This window comes from Stigmatopora argus, chromosome 7 (genome assembly GCF_051989625.1).
Source record: "Stigmatopora argus isolate UIUO_Sarg chromosome 7, RoL_Sarg_1.0, whole genome shotgun sequence".
NCBI classification, from domain to species: Eukaryota; Metazoa; Chordata; class Actinopteri; order Syngnathiformes; family Syngnathidae; genus Stigmatopora; species Stigmatopora argus.
Window position 1 is genome coordinate 9,094,742 of NC_135393.1, and position 24,312 is coordinate 9,119,053.

At 40.7% G+C, this 24,312-nt stretch overlaps 6 protein-coding genes across 6 annotated transcripts; 3 read left to right on the forward strand and 3 right to left on the reverse strand.

The window, feature by feature from the left end:
* Positions 1–17: 17 nt before the first annotated feature.
* LOC144077628 (uncharacterized) lies at positions 18–3,009 on the reverse strand. Its single transcript, XM_077605503.1, has 6 exons — positions 1,978–3,009; positions 1,670–1,769; positions 1,468–1,580; positions 1,333–1,387; positions 740–841; positions 18–666 (listed from the first exon to the last, which is right to left on the reverse strand). The coding sequence occupies exons 1-6, from the start codon at positions 1,998–2,000 to the stop codon at positions 274–276; spliced, it is 786 nt and encodes a 261-aa protein (XP_077461629.1). The 5' UTR covers positions 2,001–3,009; the 3' UTR covers positions 18–273.
* On the forward strand, positions 2,279–6,371 carry LOC144077627 (triple functional domain protein-like). The gene is made up of 12 exons (XM_077605502.1): positions 2,279–2,433; positions 3,500–3,614; positions 3,721–3,787; positions 3,869–3,978; positions 4,193–4,262; positions 4,344–4,433; positions 4,543–4,635; positions 4,756–4,864; positions 4,955–5,145; positions 5,226–5,327; positions 5,452–5,582; positions 6,036–6,371. The coding sequence occupies exons 1-12, from the start codon at positions 2,307–2,309 to the stop codon at positions 6,166–6,168; spliced, it is 1,338 nt and encodes a 445-aa protein (XP_077461628.1). The 5' UTR covers positions 2,279–2,306; the 3' UTR covers positions 6,169–6,371.
* A 2,083-nt stretch (positions 6,372–8,454) lies between these two features.
* Positions 8,455–11,446, reverse strand: LOC144077638 (uncharacterized). Its single transcript, XM_077605518.1, has 6 exons — positions 10,415–11,446; positions 10,107–10,206; positions 9,905–10,017; positions 9,770–9,824; positions 9,177–9,278; positions 8,455–9,103 (listed from the first exon to the last, which is right to left on the reverse strand). Exons 1-6 carry the CDS (start codon positions 10,435–10,437, stop codon positions 8,711–8,713), a joined length of 786 nt encoding a protein of 261 aa, XP_077461644.1. The 5' UTR covers positions 10,438–11,446; the 3' UTR covers positions 8,455–8,710.
* LOC144077637 (triple functional domain protein-like) lies at positions 10,716–14,808 on the forward strand. Its single transcript, XM_077605517.1, has 12 exons — positions 10,716–10,870; positions 11,937–12,051; positions 12,158–12,224; positions 12,306–12,415; positions 12,630–12,699; positions 12,781–12,870; positions 12,980–13,072; positions 13,193–13,301; positions 13,392–13,582; positions 13,663–13,764; positions 13,889–14,019; positions 14,473–14,808. Exons 1-12 carry the CDS (start codon positions 10,744–10,746, stop codon positions 14,603–14,605), a joined length of 1,338 nt encoding a protein of 445 aa, XP_077461643.1. The 5' UTR covers positions 10,716–10,743; the 3' UTR covers positions 14,606–14,808.
* A 1,790-nt stretch (positions 14,809–16,598) lies between these two features.
* LOC144077626 (uncharacterized) lies at positions 16,599–19,590 on the reverse strand. Its single transcript, XM_077605499.1, has 6 exons — positions 18,559–19,590; positions 18,251–18,350; positions 18,049–18,161; positions 17,914–17,968; positions 17,321–17,422; positions 16,599–17,247 (listed from the first exon to the last, which is right to left on the reverse strand). The coding sequence occupies exons 1-6, from the start codon at positions 18,579–18,581 to the stop codon at positions 16,855–16,857; spliced, it is 786 nt and encodes a 261-aa protein (XP_077461625.1). The 5' UTR covers positions 18,582–19,590; the 3' UTR covers positions 16,599–16,854.
* Positions 18,860–22,952, forward strand: LOC144077625 (triple functional domain protein-like). Its single transcript, XM_077605498.1, has 12 exons — positions 18,860–19,014; positions 20,081–20,195; positions 20,302–20,368; positions 20,450–20,559; positions 20,774–20,843; positions 20,925–21,014; positions 21,124–21,216; positions 21,337–21,445; positions 21,536–21,726; positions 21,807–21,908; positions 22,033–22,163; positions 22,617–22,952. Exons 1-12 carry the CDS (start codon positions 18,888–18,890, stop codon positions 22,747–22,749), a joined length of 1,338 nt encoding a protein of 445 aa, XP_077461624.1. The 5' UTR covers positions 18,860–18,887; the 3' UTR covers positions 22,750–22,952.
* The last annotated feature ends 1,360 nt before the right edge of the window (positions 22,953–24,312 follow it).

Sequence of the window (24,312 nt, forward strand, 5' to 3'; positions counted from 1 at the left end):
ACATAATAAACACACAATAATAGACTGATATATTTTATTGATACACATGAACACATGTCTGTCTCTATTTATAGTATATACATAGCAACTTTAGTGCAAGTACATCATTGGAGCTTGGCCTTGAAAATTAAAGAAGTATATCAGTGCCATCGTCAATCATTTCCCCAATAGCAAACTTGACTTCTATCCGTGCAGTGAAAAAGGTGCAATCCGAGTTTAGCAAGTGAAAGTTTGCAGAGGTTTTAAGAAGGTTGGAGAAAAGCTTCTGGGTCATTACCCCAGCAATGGCAGTGCAAGTGTCCAGCACATTGTCCTGTGTGATGTGTTGACGGACACACGGGATGGAATGGAAAGCACAGCGTCGGTGAGCATACTGGCAATCCCCTTGCTGGCGCACTCAGATCTATGTTGAAATGTTGCTGTTATTGGCTCCTCATTCCCAGTCGTGTTCAACTTGGCAAAAAAGGAACAGAGTGCCGACTGGAGGATTTGGCCCACAATGGGCACTGTGGCACGGTGGAAATCTGAGTCCAGTGTCTCAGTCATCTCAGTGCTGCTCAAAGATCTCTGCAGGGCCATGTTTAGATGATGCAGAAATATCTTGATGTCCATTTCGGCTACGGGGGTCGCGATTGAAAGGTACTTGCGGAGGCCTTCGAGTGTGACCTTGGCGAGAAAAAAAAGAGAGTTTATAAATTGTCTCACGTGGGTTATTTTGTAGAGACAATCATTTCCTTACCTTTCTATTGAACAATTGTGAAAGGTGTTCTTCTTGGGTAAAATCCTTGCAGACTTGCCCGTGTATTTGATTCAGGCACATTTGCCTTGCCCTCGTCCAGGCCTGCATGTATAAACAGAGTCACAAGTTAAAGGTCTGCTTGCTACAATTTGACAATGAAGTGGCACCTTGGGACTTTGGACTTTGGTTCTGACTATTTCCTTTGGCCCAATTGCATGCACACCATTTACACATATATTATATGATATGATTCTTTCAACTGGAGATATGAGTATGAAATGAAGATATGAAAATGCAAAATGGCACATCATCAATTGGAATATCATTTCATTTCAAAACCGCCAACTCTTCTTCCTCATCGCACCGCTACCTACGTTCAAGTGAATGGAAAGGGACCTGAATGTCGATATAGTACTGCATATACAAACTCCTACGATGGACCAAATTCTTCAGTATATCCTAATATCTTATGTTTACACATGACTTTAGTTTTCCTTCCCAAAAAAATCAATACATTGAAAATATTGCATTACAACACATACACTATTCAAAGAATTCCAAATTCAGCATCCTGACTATTTTTCTGAACTCACCTCCTGCAGAAGAGCAAACATCCCAGGATGCACTGCGGTTTCAAAGCTGCAGAACCTTTAAGATGGGCATACATCATAGATTATTCCATGTACTATACATATGTGCATTTTCACATGAGCCCCTTTGGTACTCACTCGTGCTGGAAGCTCCTTCTGCACAGCAACCACTGCTTCATGGTTTCAGCTGAGATCTCGGATGGAACCTTGTTCTCCTTCTCCAAAAGCATAAATTGCCTCATGTAGGTTTTCTGCAAAAGCACACAGCAAAACTATCTGGATATGCTCCACTTCAACTGAGTATGAGCAAGCCATATTGATTCCATTCGACATGACTTGCCTCGACATTGTACATGTGCTGCTCCTCCTCTGACAAAGAAGTGGGTTGCATCTGGAGGAGTTGGTCAATTGCACAGTCAACACTGACATTAAAGTGAGCTCTAGAAAACAAAACCAAAAAAAACAGTGATACAATGTAAACACAGCGTCTTTGGGAGTATGAGGATAATGCAATATCAAAAAGTCTCATTTATAAAGAGCAGATCATGAGATACAAGCAGACCATCATTAATGGTTACAATTTTCCAGTGTAGAATGTCCAAAATAATCATAATCTTGCAAAAATGACATTTCCAAGTTTTGACCTACCTCATGAAAGATAGAACCTCCATTGCTGGCTGGATTGATGAGAAAAGCTGTCTTTCTGAACTGATCCAATTGACAAAAGTGCTGAAGTACCCGGGAGGTAAATTGTATTTAAACCCATCCTCACAAATATACGTGGCTCCACTCTGTGATGTTGTTGAAGATGAAAGAATCAAAGGGCCACACCAAAGATCATGTGGAAGCTCCACCCACCTGTGATGTAATGTAATATACTATGGGGGTCCGCAGGAGGCGGGGCCACGGGGCCATGGAGATCACAGAGCGTGACGTCACCAGGAGCTCTTTTTCTCTTTGATGTCACCTGCGCGAATATGCAGGCAGCATCGAGAGGATGGCATTCAGTTAGATGCTACAGTTGGACGTCCTCGACCCATCTGGAGACACGCCACTCACTTTTCTGCCATCTCAACTTTTTGGAAACACTGAAAACGCTTAGCGGTAAGTTGGATTCAACTTTGAATTAGTTTAGCCACCGACCGAATGAAAGAGTCCTGCTCATCTGTTGTCGTTTTTTTTATTTTGCGTGTGATGAAAAAACGGGACTGAAACGTATCAAATGAACACTGTTAAGATTGTAAAGGAGGCTAAAACTTTTTAAATACATTTTGATTTGTGGCCTTTCTGAGCTTTGTCTGTGTTTGGTCGATCGTAGTGGTTATGCTTCGTGCAAAGTCATCGAGACGTTTATATTTAAATGGCGACCTTTTTGACGGTGTTTGCAGGCAGCACATCTTTTTTAAAAACTGTCATTTCAGCTAGCGGCAATTTTAACCGACTGATATTTATGATTTCGTTTCGTCAAGTCGAAAACAACATTTGGCACATCGCGTTGCGCTAAACGCACAGCCGTTAACTGCAAAAAGTCCAATTTTTGAACCTAAACAGTGAACGCATCCAGCTATTTATCGTGCTTTTATTTTTTGGGTTTACTATTTAGCGTCTGCAATCACTTTTTTGAACGTGCCCAATAATTAAAAATGAATTCAGGAATTGAAAGAGAAAAGCGTGTTTCGGGGTACCATAAACCGAAAACCACCTCCCCCGGTTATGCTATGCTGGTGGTACGTTCCGAATGCGAACGAGAACAAGTATATTTTTGCTAATAAAAATAACAACATAGACGTTTTGGATCATGCAGGGCAACACATTTTCTATACAAGTGTGGCCTTCATCACCCAAAAGGCCGGTGTCAAAATGTTAATATTTGTAGCACTATTTTTAAAATGGTTATTATAAAAAATGACAGATGAATAACATGATAATAGAAACAGCATTTACACCATTAATCAGAGAAATTCGCTTACTTTATGGCCCCAATAACATGACAAAGTTGCTTTAAAAAATGGAAAATATGTGTTTAATTTATTGCCTGTCAATGACAGCGGTAAACGTCCAATTCATTTTTTTTACTGGGTGGACTGCACTCACCTTTCAGTGCCACTGGTGTATCAAAGTACATATCAGTGGTTGCTTATTCATGGTTTCTTCTACTTTTGTTCTGCAGAAACCAGAACCATGTTCGCAGGAAAAAAAACCAAGCTCCAAATGGACATGATTGCTGTCATTTGGGAAGTTCTCCAGGTCCAAGAGAAGGAAATCAAGTCTGCCCGCCAAAAAATGTACTTCATGCCGATTGCAAATTTATTGATGCAGTTTGACAGCGAATAGCATACACACCATTTTGACATGATATACATGTTTGAAATTATTGACATTTCCTTTCAGGTTCATCTTCACAGAGCTAATTGAAACTGAAAAGGCCTACGTGCGAGATCTACGGGAATGCATTGACGTGAGTTCATTTTCTATTGAAAATCTTTGTTTTTTTAAAGACAAACACGAACCAAGTTGGTCTTTTTTTGGCATCATGCAGACTTACATGAAGGAGATGTTGACGCAGGAGGAGAAGATCCCTGCTGGAATCACCAATATGGAGCACGTTGTCTTTGGGAACCTTTTGGAGCTCTATGAATTCCATCACAAGTAAGCATTACTCGTTACTTTTCTTTCCAAATGATTGACTTCTTCACGTAGAGCTTAACAAATAGTTGATTCTCATAGTATAGGAAATATGGTCTTAGATGACCACACATGCGCTTGTTTGTAAGATGCACGACCGCCAATGTGAATGTCCACCGCTCACATATTCAAATATATTGAATGGAGTTCCTTCCATGTCCTTCCTATCTTTCTTCAGCATCTTTCTCAAAGAGCTGGGAAAATACAAAGACGTCCCTGAAGATGTCGGACAGTGCTTTGTCAAATGGGTATGTATCAATTCTGCAGTAACCATAATAAGACTGAAAAATGAGCCATTTAAGAATTCCCCGCCTTTTGCTTTTTAACAGGCCGATAAGTTCCAGTTGTACGTCGATTACTGCACGAACAACGAAGAATCCACTCGGCTCATCCTTAAGCACGGTGCACACTATTTTCATGTAAGTTCAATGTCCAGGTGATCCAATCAAACCAAAAGCTCATTCAATTTCATGATCTTACATTGTTTTTTTTCCTCTCTGCTTTTCTCCCTCCCCGCGGGTTCAACAGAAAATTCAACAGAAGCACGGACTGGCAAACACCATCAACTCTTACCTGCTGAAGCCAGTACAGAGAATCACCAAATATCCCCTCCTGATAAAGGTATGCCAAAAAGTTGGTTATTTAACGGGAAATAACATTCATGACACACCAATGAAAACACTTGAAACCACACTCATTTTGTGAAATGTCTCATCCTAAGTGTCTTTTGGCTTATTTTAGGATCTGCTGCAATGTTGTAAAGAGAAAGAGCAGCTCAAGAAAGCCCTGGATGTGATTCTTAGCATTCCCAGGAAAGCCAATGATGCCATGCATCTCTCCATGCTGGAAGGTAACTGAACATGATGTCAAGATGGCAAAAGATTTTCTCACCATTCAGGTCTAGTTTGCTTATGCGCCACCTTCATCTCTCCTCCTTCAGGTTTCCATGAGAAGATGGAGTCGCAAGGCCAGCTGCTCATCCAGGATTCCTTCAAGGTCTGGGATTCAAGAAAACCCTTGAGCATGGGCAAAAATAGACAAGTCTTCCTCTTGAAAAAGTCCTTGGTGGTCTGCAAGGTGGTCAAGGACGCCAAGGGAAAGAGGAGATACATTTACAAGAAAAAACTCAATGTGAGTCATAGTTAACCTGCTTCGTTTCGTACCAATGTTTTCTGTCCAAATGTTCATTCATCATGCCATTTCTCCCATAGATGGCGGAGATCAAGCTGATCGAGCACCCTAAAAAAGACCCCCGCAAGTTTGCTTTTTCGGTGGGCCGCCGTTCCTGGATGTCGAGCAACATTGTTCTGAAGGTTAGTTTCATTGTCACCAATAAAAGTTCAGCAAAACATTGAGGTCCAAAAAATCCACCACATCAAAAGTGCTTGATTTCCAAATTGTCTTCACCTTTGACCGTCATGTCATCCTTATCAATAGGCGTCCTCTATTGAGACCAAGATAGAATGGATCGCCCATATCCGAAAGCTGATCCAGGAGCAGACCGCCGACCACAGGGGGGCAGTCAAGGAGACAAATACCAAGACAGCCAAGCTCCACAAGGCGCCAAGGTAGGAAGAAAAAACAACAACGTCATACTCTTCAGAAGGCATCGAGGTTTAGTCAAGTGTCACTGTTGTTCTGAAGCAAATGCATCTGATTGTATAAGTCAGACAGAAGTGTCAAATTTGAGGATTTGGAACTGTCAATGATGAAAAACCGGACTTCATGCGGAAAGTGCTTAAGAACCCTTTCAAAATGTTTGTTCATGTCCTAGTACAGCTATCTAATAGAAGCACACGGTAGATAGATATCAAGTGCAAAATAATAACTTTGTCTTTCTTAAGCCAAGCAATAACTTGATTTATTGTAATAGTTACCTGGGATATGCTTTCAAATTTCCATACTATTAGTTTTCATCATGATTTATATAAGACTTGCCCATACAGCATGTCATTTTCCCATCTCTGGTGTTGGGTCAGAATAGATTACAAACTCTTTTCTTTGTGTGTTTTTTTTTGAAGGGATGAAAACCATCAGGACAATCAAGGTGAATTGGAGTTGTCCGGTAAATACCAGATCCGTGGCACAGCACACCAAACCATTCAGGCCTGCTGCATTGGAGGACCCAGCAAAAGTATCATACGGGAAATATGACATGAACGGAGCAAATTGCACAAACTTTCACACCTCAACAAGATCCTTGTCTGAAGAACCCTAAGAAAGGATCTATGGACCATTCCCAAAAGCTATTTATTCAAAATGATACTTTTGTCATTTGAATTGTACAGTGTTTATATCTTTTTTTGTATAAAGTTATATATTTTACACAATTAAATGTCATTGTTGTTTGCCTAGAATGGGTTTGTCCTGTTTTAAATGAATTGGAGGGAAAGAATTGTAAAAAGAAATCCGAATTTGGTACTTCAACTTTTTTTCTGCTGCTTTTGATGCATTTAATTAACAGCTAAAAAAAATCACTACAGCGGTGCCCTTAACATTTGGAATTCTTCAACTACAAAAACACCTCCATTTTAAAGCATGGTCTTCAAGGCCAAATTCCATTATTTCCTAGTTTTAGGGCTATACAAGAGCTTCGCAGATACAAATTACGCTGACCAACCAGTCCTGTTCTGTCTATTTTAATCTAATGAAACTCAAAGGATGCAAAACACACACAAAAAACCTTGCCTCTTCTCTCCACTTTAGCAGATGAATGACAGGCTAGAAACAAAACAACATCCAACATCAAATGTCAATAAAGGGCGAACGAACCATTGTTTTCTGCTTTTCATAAACCGTTAACACGTGTATAGACTCATTCCGAGAATGGTTAAAAATATAAATATCTTCCTGTCGCAACCCCAGATGCTCTCTATTTTATTCGTGCACATTTGGCAGGAATTTGTATTTGTATTCAATCAATAAATGCTGCTAGGAAGTGGATTTTACCCCATTTTAGTGCATTTTTTGCTGTTTCGCGTATGGACATACTATATGGACGTATCGACGTTCATCGCTGTCTTTTTCCCAGGGAAATGATACTCCGGGCCCGGTTCTGATGTCTAAAAAGCTCCAGTATTTGTATTTAATCAATAAATGCTGTTTTCGGCTGGATTTTACCCCATTTTCGGGCAATGTTTGCCCGTACGCCATTGACGTTCATCGCTGTCTTTTTCCCAGGGAAATGATACTCCGGGCCCGGTTCTGATGTCTAAAAAGCTCCAGTATTTGTATTTAATCAATAAATGCTGTTTTCGGCTGGATTTTACCCCATTTTCGGGCAATGTTTGCCCGTACGCCATTGACGTTCATCGCTGTCTTTTTCCCAGGGAAATGATACTCCGGGCCCGGTTCTGATGTCTAAAAAGCTCCAGTATTTGTATTTAATCAATAAATGCTGTTTTCGGCTGGATTTTACCCCATTTTCGGGCAATGTTTGCCCGTACGCCATTGACGTTCATCGCTGTCTTTTTCCCAGGGAAATGATACTCCGGGCCCGGTTCTGATGTCTAAAAAGCTCCAGTATTTGTATTTAATCAATAAATGCTGTTTTCGGCTGGATTTTACCCCATTTTCGGGCAATGTTTGCCCGTACGCCATTGACGTTCATCGCTGTCTTTTTCCCAGGGAAATGATACTCCGGGCCCGGTTCTGATGTCTAAAAAGCTCCAGTATTTGTATTTAATCAATAAATGCTGTTTTCGGCTGGATTTTACCCCATTTTCGGGCAATGTTTGCCCGTACGCCATTGACGTTCATCGCTGTCTTTTCCTGGGAAAATCACCCCCTTGGCCTAGTTTTAATGTCTGAAAAGCTCCAGTATTTGTTTTTAATCATTAAATGCTGCTAGGAAGTGGATTTTACCCCATTTTTGTGCATTGATTTATTGATTATTTTTATGTGTCGCAGCTGTAGCTGCAGTAGAGGTTTTATAGCCATAAAATAGTTATAGAGGGTTGGATTGATTCGTTGAAGGCGCTACGAGAAAATGCACGGACCGCCACTGGAGCAAAAACATGACATGAATCCCCAAAAACGGGTAAATGGGAGTTTTAATCATTTGTCTTCTTGTGGCATGGGTTCATTCGAGGGATTACTGTACCCGCCTGATTAAGCGTGGGATGGAAAGATGATGATGAGCCACAGATTCAGTTACTTTTTTAATAAAAATGTCCGGGAAAAAAAACTTGTTGCTCCCTGTTCCAACCGGGTCTGGGTTGCGGAGAAGACCTCTCTCGCCGCCAGCATGCACCGTGGGATCGTCTACCGACGTCACTAGCTTTACTATGAAGCCAGGCAACAGCATTCCGTTAATCTTTGAATAAAAATGCCTAGGAAGGCATCAGCTTTCAAAAAAAAAAAAAAGCTGAAGGCTTCACAGCCATATCTACGGCGTCAATCCATCAAAATGCTGGTTCATTTCACATAATAAACACACAATAATAGACTGATATATTTTATTGATACACATGAACACATGTCTGTCTCTATTTATAGTATATACATAGCAACTTTAGTGCAAGTACATCATTGGAGCTTGGCCTTGAAAATTAAAGAAGTATATCAGTGCCATCGTCAATCATTTCCCCAATAGCAAACTTGACTTCTATCCGTGCAGTGAAAAAGGTGCAATCCGAGTTTAGCAAGTGAAAGTTTGCAGAGGTTTTAAGAAGGTTGGAGAAAAGCTTCTGGGTCATTACCCCAGCAATGGCAGTGCAAGTGTCCAGCACATTGTCCTGTGTGATGTGTTGACGGACACACGGGATGGAATGGAAAGCACAGCGTCGGTGAGCATACTGGCAATCCCCTTGCTGGCGCACTCAGATCTATGTTGAAATGTTGCTGTTATTGGCTCCTCATTCCCAGTCGTGTTCAACTTGGCAAAAAAGGAACAGAGTGCCGACTGGAGGATTTGGCCCACAATGGGCACTGTGGCACGGTGGAAATCTGAGTCCAGTGTCTCAGTCATCTCAGTGCTGCTCAAAGATCTCTGCAGGGCCATGTTTAGATGATGCAGAAATATCTTGATGTCCATTTCGGCTACGGGGGTCGCGATTGAAAGGTACTTGCGGAGGCCTTCGAGTGTGACCTTGGCGAGAAAAAAAAGAGAGTTTATAAATTGTCTCACGTGGGTTATTTTGTAGAGACAATCATTTCCTTACCTTTCTATTGAACAATTGTGAAAGGTGTTCTTCTTGGGTAAAATCCTTGCAGACTTGCCCGTGTATTTGATTCAGGCACATTTGCCTTGCCCTCGTCCAGGCCTGCATGTATAAACAGAGTCACAAGTTAAAGGTCTGCTTGCTACAATTTGACAATGAAGTGGCACCTTGGGACTTTGGACTTTGGTTCTGACTATTTCCTTTGGCCCAATTGCATGCACACCATTTACACATATATTATATGATATGATTCTTTCAACTGGAGATATGAGTATGAAATGAAGATATGAAAATGCAAAATGGCACATCATCAATTGGAATATCATTTCATTTCAAAACCGCCAACTCTTCTTCCTCATCGCACCGCTACCTACGTTCAAGTGAATGGAAAGGGACCTGAATGTCGATATAGTACTGCATATACAAACTCCTACGATGGACCAAATTCTTCAGTATATCCTAATATCTTATGTTTACACATGACTTTAGTTTTCCTTCCCAAAAAAATCAATACATTGAAAATATTGCATTACAACACATACACTATTCAAAGAATTCCAAATTCAGCATCCTGACTATTTTTCTGAACTCACCTCCTGCAGAAGAGCAAACATCCCAGGATGCACTGCGGTTTCAAAGCTGCAGAACCTTTAAGATGGGCATACATCATAGATTATTCCATGTACTATACATATGTGCATTTTCACATGAGCCCCTTTGGTACTCACTCGTGCTGGAAGCTCCTTCTGCACAGCAACCACTGCTTCATGGTTTCAGCTGAGATCTCGGATGGAACCTTGTTCTCCTTCTCCAAAAGCATAAATTGCCTCATGTAGGTTTTCTGCAAAAGCACACAGCAAAACTATCTGGATATGCTCCACTTCAACTGAGTATGAGCAAGCCATATTGATTCCATTCGACATGACTTGCCTCGACATTGTACATGTGCTGCTCCTCCTCTGACAAAGAAGTGGGTTGCATCTGGAGGAGTTGGTCAATTGCACAGTCAACACTGACATTAAAGTGAGCTCTAGAAAACAAAACCAAAAAAAACAGTGATACAATGTAAACACAGCGTCTTTGGGAGTATGAGGATAATGCAATATCAAAAAGTCTCATTTATAAAGAGCAGATCATGAGATACAAGCAGACCATCATTAATGGTTACAATTTTCCAGTGTAGAATGTCCAAAATAATCATAATCTTGCAAAAATGACATTTCCAAGTTTTGACCTACCTCATGAAAGATAGAACCTCCATTGCTGGCTGGATTGATGAGAAAAGCTGTCTTTCTGAACTGATCCAATTGACAAAAGTGCTGAAGTACCCGGGAGGTAAATTGTATTTAAACCCATCCTCACAAATATACGTGGCTCCACTCTGTGATGTTGTTGAAGATGAAAGAATCAAAGGGCCACACCAAAGATCATGTGGAAGCTCCACCCACCTGTGATGTAATGTAATATACTATGGGGGTCCGCAGGAGGCGGGGCCACGGGGCCATGGAGATCACAGAGCGTGACGTCACCAGGAGCTCTTTTTCTCTTTGATGTCACCTGCGCGAATATGCAGGCAGCATCGAGAGGATGGCATTCAGTTAGATGCTACAGTTGGACGTCCTCGACCCATCTGGAGACACGCCACTCACTTTTCTGCCATCTCAACTTTTTGGAAACACTGAAAACGCTTAGCGGTAAGTTGGATTCAACTTTGAATTAGTTTAGCCACCGACCGAATGAAAGAGTCCTGCTCATCTGTTGTCGTTTTTTTTATTTTGCGTGTGATGAAAAAACGGGACTGAAACGTATCAAATGAACACTGTTAAGATTGTAAAGGAGGCTAAAACTTTTTAAATACATTTTGATTTGTGGCCTTTCTGAGCTTTGTCTGTGTTTGGTCGATCGTAGTGGTTATGCTTCGTGCAAAGTCATCGAGACGTTTATATTTAAATGGCGACCTTTTTGACGGTGTTTGCAGGCAGCACATCTTTTTTAAAAACTGTCATTTCAGCTAGCGGCAATTTTAACCGACTGATATTTATGATTTCGTTTCGTCAAGTCGAAAACAACATTTGGCACATCGCGTTGCGCTAAACGCACAGCCGTTAACTGCAAAAAGTCCAATTTTTGAACCTAAACAGTGAACGCATCCAGCTATTTATCGTGCTTTTATTTTTTGGGTTTACTATTTAGCGTCTGCAATCACTTTTTTGAACGTGCCCAATAATTAAAAATGAATTCAGGAATTGAAAGAGAAAAGCGTGTTTCGGGGTACCATAAACCGAAAACCACCTCCCCCGGTTATGCTATGCTGGTGGTACGTTCCGAATGCGAACGAGAACAAGTATATTTTTGCTAATAAAAATAACAACATAGACGTTTTGGATCATGCAGGGCAACACATTTTCTATACAAGTGTGGCCTTCATCACCCAAAAGGCCGGTGTCAAAATGTTAATATTTGTAGCACTATTTTTAAAATGGTTATTATAAAAAATGACAGATGAATAACATGATAATAGAAACAGCATTTACACCATTAATCAGAGAAATTCGCTTACTTTATGGCCCCAATAACATGACAAAGTTGCTTTAAAAAATGGAAAATATGTGTTTAATTTATTGCCTGTCAATGACAGCGGTAAACGTCCAATTCATTTTTTTTACTGGGTGGACTGCACTCACCTTTCAGTGCCACTGGTGTATCAAAGTACATATCAGTGGTTGCTTATTCATGGTTTCTTCTACTTTTGTTCTGCAGAAACCAGAACCATGTTCGCAGGAAAAAAAACCAAGCTCCAAATGGACATGATTGCTGTCATTTGGGAAGTTCTCCAGGTCCAAGAGAAGGAAATCAAGTCTGCCCGCCAAAAAATGTACTTCATGCCGATTGCAAATTTATTGATGCAGTTTGACAGCGAATAGCATACACACCATTTTGACATGATATACATGTTTGAAATTATTGACATTTCCTTTCAGGTTCATCTTCACAGAGCTAATTGAAACTGAAAAGGCCTACGTGCGAGATCTACGGGAATGCATTGACGTGAGTTCATTTTCTATTGAAAATCTTTGTTTTTTTAAAGACAAACACGAACCAAGTTGGTCTTTTTTTGGCATCATGCAGACTTACATGAAGGAGATGTTGACGCAGGAGGAGAAGATCCCTGCTGGAATCACCAATATGGAGCACGTTGTCTTTGGGAACCTTTTGGAGCTCTATGAATTCCATCACAAGTAAGCATTACTCGTTACTTTTCTTTCCAAATGATTGACTTCTTCACGTAGAGCTTAACAAATAGTTGATTCTCATAGTATAGGAAATATGGTCTTAGATGACCACACATGCGCTTGTTTGTAAGATGCACGACCGCCAATGTGAATGTCCACCGCTCACATATTCAAATATATTGAATGGAGTTCCTTCCATGTCCTTCCTATCTTTCTTCAGCATCTTTCTCAAAGAGCTGGGAAAATACAAAGACGTCCCTGAAGATGTCGGACAGTGCTTTGTCAAATGGGTATGTATCAATTCTGCAGTAACCATAATAAGACTGAAAAATGAGCCATTTAAGAATTCCCCGCCTTTTGCTTTTTAACAGGCCGATAAGTTCCAGTTGTACGTCGATTACTGCACGAACAACGAAGAATCCACTCGGCTCATCCTTAAGCACGGTGCACACTATTTTCATGTAAGTTCAATGTCCAGGTGATCCAATCAAACCAAAAGCTCATTCAATTTCATGATCTTACATTGTTTTTTTTCCTCTCTGCTTTTCTCCCTCCCCGCGGGTTCAACAGAAAATTCAACAGAAGCACGGACTGGCAAACACCATCAACTCTTACCTGCTGAAGCCAGTACAGAGAATCACCAAATATCCCCTCCTGATAAAGGTATGCCAAAAAGTTGGTTATTTAACGGGAAATAACATTCATGACACACCAATGAAAACACTTGAAACCACACTCATTTTGTGAAATGTCTCATCCTAAGTGTCTTTTGGCTTATTTTAGGATCTGCTGCAATGTTGTAAAGAGAAAGAGCAGCTCAAGAAAGCCCTGGATGTGATTCTTAGCATTCCCAGGAAAGCCAATGATGCCATGCATCTCTCCATGCTGGAAGGTAACTGAACATGATGTCAAGATGGCAAAAGATTTTCTCACCATTCAGGTCTAGTTTGCTTATGCGCCACCTTCATCTCTCCTCCTTCAGGTTTCCATGAGAAGATGGAGTCGCAAGGCCAGCTGCTCATCCAGGATTCCTTCAAGGTCTGGGATTCAAGAAAACCCTTGAGCATGGGCAAAAATAGACAAGTCTTCCTCTTGAAAAAGTCCTTGGTGGTCTGCAAGGTGGTCAAGGACGCCAAGGGAAAGAGGAGATACATTTACAAGAAAAAACTCAATGTGAGTCATAGTTAACCTGCTTCGTTTCGTACCAATGTTTTCTGTCCAAATGTTCATTCATCATGCCATTTCTCCCATAGATGGCGGAGATCAAGCTGATCGAGCACCCTAAAAAAGACCCCCGCAAGTTTGCTTTTTCGGTGGGCCGCCGTTCCTGGATGTCGAGCAACATTGTTCTGAAGGTTAGTTTCATTGTCACCAATAAAAGTTCAGCAAAACATTGAGGTCCAAAAAATCCACCACATCAAAAGTGCTTGATTTCCAAATTGTCTTCACCTTTGACCGTCATGTCATCCTTATCAATAGGCGTCCTCTATTGAGACCAAGATAGAATGGATCGCCCATATCCGAAAGCTGATCCAGGAGCAGACCGCCGACCACAGGGGGGCAGTCAAGGAGACAAATACCAAGACAGCCAAGCTCCACAAGGCGCCAAGGTAGGAAGAAAAAACAACAACGTCATACTCTTCAGAAGGCATCGAGGTTTAGTCAAGTGTCACTGTTGTTCTGAAGCAAATGCATCTGATTGTATAAGTCAGACAGAAGTGTCAAATTTGAGGATTTGGAACTGTCAATGATGAAAAACCGGACTTCATGCGGAAAGTGCTTAAGAACCCTTTCAAAATGTTTGTTCATGTCCTAGTACAGCTATCTAATAGAAGCACACGGTAGATAGATATCAAGTGCAAAATAATAACTTTGTCTTTCTTAAGCCAAGCAATAACTTGATTTATTGTAATAGTTACCTGGGATATGCTTTCAAATTTCCATACTATTAGTTTTCATCATGATTTATATAAGACTTGCCCATACAGCATGTCATTTTCCCATCTCTGGTGTTGGGTCAGAATAGATTACAAACTCTTTTCTTTGTGTGTTTTTTTTTGAAGGGATGAAAACCATCAGGACAATCAAGGTGAATTGGAGTTGTCCGGTAAATACCAGATCCGTGGCACAGCACACCAAACCATTCAGGCCTGCTGCATTGGAGGACCCAGCAAAAGTATCATACGGGAAATATGACATGAACGGAGCAAATTGCACAAACTTTCACACCTCAACAAGATCCTTGTCTGAAGAACCCTAAGAAAGGATCTATGGACCATTCCCAAAAGTTATTTCTTCAAAATGATACTTTTGTCATTTGAATTGTACAGTGTTTATATCTTTTTTTGTATAAAGTTATATATTTTACACAATTAAATGTCATTGTTGTTTGCCTAGAATGGGTTTGTCCTGTTTTAAATGAATTGGAGGGAAAGAATTGTAAAAAGAAATCCGAATTTGGTACTTCAACTTTTTTTCTGCTGCTTTTGATGCATTTAATTAACAGCTAAAAAAAAATCACTACAGCGGTGGGTGCCCTTAACATTTGGAATTCTTCAACTACAAAAACACCTCCATTTTAAAGCATGGTCTTCAAGGCCAAATTCCATTATTTCCTAGTTTTAGGGCTATACAAGAGCTTCGCAGATACAAATTACGCTGACCAACCAGTCCTGTTCTGTCTATTTTAATCTAATGAAACTCAAAGGATGCAAAACACACACAAAAAACCTTGCCTCTTCTCTCCACTTTAGCAGATGAATGACAGGCTAGAAACAAAACAACATCCAACATCAAATGTCAATAAAGGGCGAACGAACCATTGTTTTCTGCTTTTCATAAACCGTTAACACGTGTATAGACTCATTCCGAGAATGGTTAAAAATATAAATATCTTCCTGTCGCAACCCCAGATGCTCTCTATTTTATTCGTGCACATTTGGCAGGAATTTGTATTTGTATTCAATCAATAAATGCTGCTAGGAAGTGGATTTTACCCCATTTTAGTGCATTTTTTGCTGTTTCGCGTATGGACATACTATATGGACGTATCGACGTTCATCGCTGTCTTTTTCCCAGGGAAATGATACTCCGGGCCCGGTTCTGATGTCTAAAAAGCTCCAGTATTTGTATTTAATCAATAAATGCTGTTTTCGGCTGGATTTTACCCCATTTTCGGGCAATGTTTGCCCGTACGCCATTGACGTTCATCGCTGTCTTTTTCCCAGGGAAATGATACTCCGGGCCCGGTTCTGATGTCTAAAAAGCTCCAGTATTTGTATTTAATCAATAAATGCTGTTTTCGGCTGGATTTTACCCCATTTTCGGGCAATGTTTGCCCGTACGCCATTGACGTTCATCGCTGTCTTTTTCCCAGGGAAATGATACTCCGGGCCCGGTTCTGATGTCTAAAAAGCTCCAGTATTTGTATTTAATCAATAAATGCTGTTTTCGGCTGGATTTTACCCCATTTTCGGGCAATGTTTGCCCGTACGCCATTGACGTTCATCGCTGTCTTTTCCTGGGAAAATCACCCCCTTGGCCTAGTTTTAATGTCTGAAAAGCTCCAGTATTTGTATTTAATCATTAAATGCTGCTAGGAAGTGGATTTTACCCCATTTTTGTGCATTGATTTATTGATTATTTTTATGTGTCGCAGCTGTAGCTGCAGTAGAGGTTTTATAGCCATAAAATAGTTATAGAGGGTTGGATTGATTCGTTGAAGGCGCTACGAGAAAATGCACGGACCGCCACTGGAGCAAAAACATGACATGAATCCCCAAAAACGGGTAAATGGGAGTTTTAATCATTTGTCTTCTTGTGGCATGGGTTCATTCGAGGGATTACTGTACCCGCCTGATTAAGCGTGGGATGGAAAGATGATGATGAGCCACAGATTCAGTTACTTTTTTAATAAAAATGTCCGGGAAAAAAAACTTGTTGCTCCCTGTTCCAACCGGGTCTGGGTTGCGGAGAAGACCTCTCTCGCCGCCAGCATGCACCGTGGGATCGTCTACCGACGTCACTAGCTTTACTATGAAGCCAGGCAACAGCATTCCGTTAATCTTTGAATAAAAATGCCTAGGAAGGCATCAGCTTTCAAAAAAAAAAAAAAGCTGAAGGCTTCACAGCCATATCTACGGCGTCAATCCATCAAAATGCTGGTTCATTTCACATAATAAACACACAATAATAGACTGATATATTTTATTGATACACATGAACACATGTCTGTCTCTATTTATAGTATATACATAGCAACTTTAGTGCAAGTACATCATTGGAGCTTGGCCTTGAAAATTAAAGAAGTATATCAGTGCCATCGTCAATCATTTCCCCAATAGCAAACTTGACTTCTATCCGTGCAGTGAAAAAGGTGCAATCCGAGTTTAGCAAGTGAAAGTTTGCAGAGGTTTTAAGAAGGTTGGAGAAAAGCTTCTGGGTCATTACCCCAGCAATGGCAGTGCAAGTGTCCAGCACATTGTCCTGTGTGATGTGTTGACGGACACACGGGATGGAATGGAAAGCACAGCGTCGGTGAGCATACTGGCAATCCCCTTGCTGGCGCACTCAGATCTATGTTGAAATGTTGCTGTTATTGGCTCCTCATTCCCAGTCGTGTTCAACTTGGCAAAAAAGGAACAGAGTGCCGACTGGAGGATTTGGCCCACAATGGGCACTGTGGCACGGTGGAAATCTGAGTCCAGTGTCTCAGTCATCTCAGTGCTGCTCAAAGATCTCTGCAGGGCCATGTTTAGATGATGCAGAAATATCTTGATGTCCATTTCGGCTACGGGGGTCGCGATTGAAAGGTACTTGCGGAGGCCTTCGAGTGTGACCTTGGCGAGAAAAAAAAGAGAGTTTATAAATTGTCTCACGTGGGTTATTTTGTAGAGACAATCATTTCCTTACCTTTCTATTGAACAATTGTGAAAGGTGTTCTTCTTGGGTAAAATCCTTGCAGACTTGCCCGTGTATTTGATTCAGGCACATTTGCCTTGCCCTCGTCCAGGCCTGCATGTATAAACAGAGTCACAAGTTAAAGGTCTGCTTGCTACAATTTGACAATGAAGTGGCACCTTGGGACTTTGGACTTTGGTTCTGACTATTTCCTTTGGCCCAATTGCATGCACACCATTTACACATATATTATATGATATGATTCTTTCAACTGGAGATATGAGTATGAAATGAAGATATGAAAATGCAAAATGGCACATCATCAATTGGAATATCATTTCATTTCAAAACCGCCAACTCTTCTTCCTCATCGCACCGCTACCTACGTTCAAGTGAATGGAAAGGGACCTGAATGTCGATATAGTACTGCATATACAAACTCCTACGATGGACCAAATTCTTCAGTATATCCTAATATCTTATGTTTACACATGACTTTAGTTTTCCTTCCCAAAAAAATCAATACATTGAAAATATTGCATTACAACACATACACTATTCAAAGAATTCCAAATTCAGCATCCTGACTATTTTTCTGAACTCACCTCCTGCAGAAGAGCAAACATCCCAGGATGCACTGCGGTTTCAAAGCTGCAGAACCTTTAAGATGGGCATACATCATAGATTATTCCATGTACTATACATATGTGCATTTTCACATGAGCCCCTTTGGTACTCACTCGTGCTGGAAGCTCCTTCTGCACAGCAACCACTGCTTCATGGTTTCAGCTGAGATCTCGGATGGAACCTTGTTCTCCTTCTCCAAAAGCATAAATTGCCTCATGTAGGTTTTCTGCAAAAGCACACAGCAAAACTATCTGGATATGCTCCACTTCAACTGAGTATGAGCAAGCCATATTGATTCCATTCGACATGACTTGCCTCGACATTGTACATGTGCTGCTCCTCCTCTGACAAAGAAGTGGGTTGCATCTGGAGGAGTTGGTCAATTGCACAGTCAACACTGACATTAAAGTGAGCTCTAGAAAACAAAACCAAAAAAAACAGTGATACAATGTAAACACAGCGTCTTTGGGAGTATGAGGATAATGCAATATCAAAAAGTCTCATTTATAAAGAGCAGATCATGAGATACAAGCAGACCATCATTAATGGTTACAATTTTCCAGTGTAGAATGTCCAAAATAATCATAATCTTGCAAAAATGACATTTCCAAGTTTTGACCTACCTCATGAAAGATAGAACCTCCATTGCTGGCTGGATTGATGAGAAAAGCTGTCTTTCTGAACTGATCCAATTGACAAAAGTGCTGAAGTACCCGGGAGGTAAATTGTATTTAAACCCATCCTCACAAATATACGTGGCTCCACTCTGTGATGTTGTTGAAGATGAAAGAATCAAAGGGCCACACCAAAGATCATGTGGAAGCTCCACCCACCTGTGATGTAATGTAATATACTATGGGGGTCCGCAGGAGGCGGGGCCACGGGGCCATGGAGATCACAGAGCGTGACGTCACCAGGAGCTCTTTTTCTCTTTGATGTCACCTGCGCGAATATGCAGGCAGCATCGAGAGGATGGCATTCAGTTAGATGCTACAGTTGGACGTCCTCGACCCATCTGGAGACACGCCACTCACTTTTCTGCCATCTCAACTTTTTGGAAACACTGAAAACGCTTAGCGGTAAGTTGGATTCAACTTTGAATTAGTTTAGCCACCGACCGAATGAAAGAGTCCTGCTCATCTGTTGTCGTTTTTTTTATTTTGCGTGTGATGAAAAAACGGGACTGAAACGTATCAAATGAACACTGTTAAGATTGTAAAGGAGGCTAAAACTTTTTAAATACATTTTGATTTGTGGCCTTTCTGAGCTTTGTCTGTGTTTGGTCGATCGTAGTGGTTATGCTTCGTGCAAAGTCATCGAGACGTTTATATTTAAATGGCGACCTTTTTGACGGTGTTTGCAGGCAGCACATCTTTTTTAAAAACTGTCATTTCAGCTAGCGGCAATTTTAACCGACTGATATTTATGATTTCGTTTCGTCAAGTCGAAAACAACATTTGGCACATCGCGTTGCGCTAAACGCACAGCCGTTAACTGCAAAAAGTCCAATTTTTGAACCTAAACAGTGAACGCATCCAGCTATTTATCGTGCTTTTATTTTTTGGGTTTACTATTTAGCGTCTGCAATCACTTTTTTGAACGTGCCCAATAATTAAAAATGAATTCAGGAATTGAAAGAGAAAAGCGTGTTTCGGGGTACCATAAACCGAAAACCACCTCCCCCGGTTATGCTATGCTGGTGGTACGTTCCGAATGCGAACGAGAACAAGTATATTTTTGCTAATAAAAATAACAACATAGACGTTTTGGATCATGCAGGGCAACACATTTTCTATACAAGTGTGGCCTTCATCACCCAAAAGGCCGGTGTCAAAATGTTAATATTTGTAGCACTATTTTTAAAATGGTTATTATAAAAAATGACAGATGAATAACATGATAATAGAAACAGCATTTACACCATTAATCAGAGAAATTCGCTTACTTTATGGCCCCAATAACATGACAAAGTTGCTTTAAAAAATGGAAAATATGTGTTTAATTTATTGCCTGTCAATGACAGCGGTAAACGTCCAATTCATTTTTTTTACTGGGTGGACTGCACTCACCTTTCAGTGCCACTGGTGTATCAAAGTACATATCAGTGGTTGCTTATTCATGGTTTCTTCTACTTTTGTTCTGCAGAAACCAGAACCATGTTCGCAGGAAAAAAAACCAAGCTCCAAATGGACATGATTGCTGTCATTTGGGAAGTTCTCCAGGTCCAAGAGAAGGAAATCAAGTCTGCCCGCCAAAAAATGTACTTCATGCCGATTGCAAATTTATTGATGCAGTTTGACAGCGAATAGCATACACACCATTTTGACATGATATACATGTTTGAAATTATTGACATTTCCTTTCAGGTTCATCTTCACAGAGCTAATTGAAACTGAAAAGGCCTACGTGCGAGATCTACGGGAATGCATTGACGTGAGTTCATTTTCTATTGAAAATCTTTGTTTTTTTAAAGACAAACACGAACCAAGTTGGTCTTTTTTTGGCATCATGCAGACTTACATGAAGGAGATGTTGACGCAGGAGGAGAAGATCCCTGCTGGAATCACCAATATGGAGCACGTTGTCTTTGGGAACCTTTTGGAGCTCTATGAATTCCATCACAAGTAAGCATTACTCGTTACTTTTCTTTCCAAATGATTGACTTCTTCACGTAGAGCTTAACAAATAGTTGATTCTCATAGTATAGGAAATATGGTCTTAGATGACCACACATGCGCTTGTTTGTAAGATGCACGACCGCCAATGTGAATGTCCACCGCTCACATATTCAAATATATTGAATGGAGTTCCTTCCATGTCCTTCCTATCTTTCTTCAGCATCTTTCTCAAAGAGCTGGGAAAATACAAAGACGTCCCTGAAGATGTCGGACAGTGCTTTGTCAAATGGGTATGTATCAATTCTGCAGTAACCATAATAAGACTGAAAAATGAGCCATTTAAGAATTCCCCGCCTTTTGCTTTTTAACAGGCCGATAAGTTCCAGTTGTACGTCGATTACTGCACGAACAACGAAGAATCCACTCGGCTCATCCTTAAGCACGGTGCACACTATTTTCATGTAAGTTCAATGTCCAGGTGATCCAATCAAACCAAAAGCTCATTCAATTTCATGATCTTACATTGTTTTTTTTCCTCTCTGCTTTTCTCCCTCCCCGCGGGTTCAACAGAAAATTCAACAGAAGCACGGACTGGCAAACACCATCAACTCTTACCTGCTGAAGCCAGTACAGAGAATCACCAAATATCCCCTCCTGATAAAGGTATGCCAAAAAGTTGGTTATTTAACGGGAAATAACATTCATGACACACCAATGAAAACACTTGAAACCACACTCATTTTGTGAAATGTCTCATCCTAAGTGTCTTTTGGCTTATTTTAGGATCTGCTGCAATGTTGTAAAGAGAAAGAGCAGCTCAAGAAAGCCCTGGATGTGATTCTTAGCATTCCCAGGAAAGCCAATGATGCCATGCATCTCTCCATGCTGGAAGGTAACTGAACATGATGTCAAGATGGCAAAAGATTTTCTCACCATTCAGGTCTAGTTTGCTTATGCGCCACCTTCATCTCTCCTCCTTCAGGTTTCCATGAGAAGATGGAGTCGCAAGGCCAGCTGCTCATCCAGGATTCCTTCAAGGTCTGGGATTCAAGAAAACCCTTGAGCATGGGCAAAAATAGACAAGTCTTCCTCTTGAAAAAGTCCTTGGTGGTCTGCAAGGTGGTCAAGGACGCCAAGGGAAAGAGGAGATACATTTACAAGAAAAAACTCAATGTGAGTCATAGTTAACCTGCTTCGTTTCGTACCAATGTTTTCTGTCCAAATGTTCATTCATCATGCCATTTCTCCCATAGATGGCGGAGATCAAGCTGATCGAGCACCCTAAAAAAGACCCCCGCAAGTTTGCTTTTTCGGTGGGCCGCCGTTCCTGGATGTCGAGCAACATTGTTCTGAAGGTTAGTTTCATTGTCACCAATAAAAGTTCAGCAAAACATTGAGGTCCAAAAAATCCACCACATCAAAAGTGCTTGATTTCCAAATTGTCTTCACCTTTGACCGTCATGTCATCCTTATCAATAGGCGTCCTCTATTGAGACCAAGATAGAATGGATCGCCCATATCCGAAAGCTGATCCAGGAGCAGACCGCCGACCACAGGGGGGCAGTCAAGGAGACAAATACCAAGACAGCCAAGCTCCACAAGGCGCCAAGGTAGGAAGAAAAAACAACAACGTCATACTCTTCAGAAGGCATCGAGGTTTAGTCAAGTGTCACTGTTGTTCTGAAGCAAATGCATCTGATTGTATAAGTCAGACAGAAGTGTCAAATTTGAGGATTTGGAACTGTCAATGATGAAAAACCGGACTTCATGCGGAAAGTGCTTAAGAACCCTTTCAAAATGTTTGTTCATGTCCTAGTACAGCTATCTAATAGAAGCACACGGTAGATAGATATCAAGTGCAAAATAATAACTTTGTCTTTCTTAAGCCAAGCAATAACTTGATTTATTGTAATAGTTACCTGGGATATGCTTTCAAATTTCCATACTATTAGTTTTCATCATGATTTATATAAGACTTGCCCATACAGCATGTCATTTTCCCATCTCTGGTGTTGGGTCAGAATAGATTACAAACTCTTTTCTTTGTGTGTTTTTTTTTGAAGGGATGAAAACCATCAGGACAATCAAGGTGAATTGGAGTTGTCCGGTAAATACCAGATCCGTGGCACAGCACACCAAACCATTCAGGCCTGCTGCATTGGAGGACCCAGCAAAAGTATCATACGGGAAATATGACATGAACGGAGCAAATTGCACAAACTTTCACACCTCAACAAGATCCTTGTCTGAAGAACCCTAAGAAAGGATCTATGGACCATTCCCAAAAGCTATTTATTCAAAATGATACTTTTGTCATTTGAATTGTACAGTGTTTATATCTTTTTTTGTATAAAGTTATATATTTTACACAATTAAATGTCATTGTTGTTTGCCTAGAATGGGTTTGTCCTGTTTTAAATGAATTGGAGGGAAAGAATTGTAAAAAGAAATCCGAATTTGGTACTTCAACTTTTTTTCTGCTGCTTTTGATGCATTTAATTAACAGCTAAAAAAAATCACTACAGCGGTGCCCTTAACATTTGGAATTCTTCAACTACAAAAACACCTCCATTTTAAAGCATGGTCTTCAAGGCCAAATTCCATTATTTCCTAGTTTTAGGGCTATACAAGAGCTTCGCAGATACAAATTACGCTGACCAACCAGTCCTGTTCTGTCTATTTTAATCTAATGAAACTCAAAGGATGCAAAACACACACAAAAAACCTTGCCTCTTCTCTCCACTTTAGCAGATGAATGACAGGCTAGAAACAAAACAACATCCAACATCAAATGTCAATAAAGGGCGAACGAACCATTGTTTTCTGCTTTTCATAAACCGTTAACACGTGTATAGACTCATTCCGAGAATGGTTAAAAATATAAATATCTTCCTGTCGCAACCCCAGATGCTCTCTATTTTATTCGTGCACATTTGGCAGGAATTTGTATTTGTATTCAATCAATAAATGCTGCTAGGAAGTGGATTTTACCCCATTTTAGTGCATTTTTTGCTGTTTCGCGTATGGACATACTATATGGACGTATCGACGTTCATCGCTGTCTTTTTCCCAGGGAAATGATACTCCGGGCCCGGTTCTGATGTCTAAAAAGCTCCAGTATTTGTATTTAATCAATAAATGCTGTTTTCGGCTGGATTTTACCCCATTTTCGGGCAATGTTTGCCCGTACGCCATTGACGTTCATCGCTGTCTTTTTCCCAGGGAAATGATACTCCGGGCCCGGTTCTGATGTCTAAAAAGCTCCAGTATTTGTATTTAATCAATAAATGCTGTTTTCGGCTGGATTTTACCCCATTTTCGGGCAATGTTTGCCCGTACGCCATTGACGTTCATCGCTGTCTTTTTCCCAGGGAAATGATACTCCGGGCCCGGTTCTGATGTCTAAAAAGCTCCAGTATTTGTATTTAATCAATAAATGCTGTTTTCGGCTGGATTTTACCCCATTTTCGGGCAATGTTTGCCCGTACGCCATTGACGTTCATCGCTGTCTTTTTCCCAGGGAAATGATACTCCGGGCCCGGTTCTGATGTCTAAAAAGCTCCAGTATTTGTATTTAATCAATAAATGCTGTTTTCGGCTGGATTTTACCCCATTTTCGGGCAATGTTTGCCCGTACGCCATTGACGTTCATCGCTGTCTTTTCCTGGGAAAATCACCCCCTTGGCCTAGTTTTAATGTCTGAAAAGCTCCAGTATTTGTTTTTAATCATTAAATGCTGCTAGGAAGTGGATTTTACCC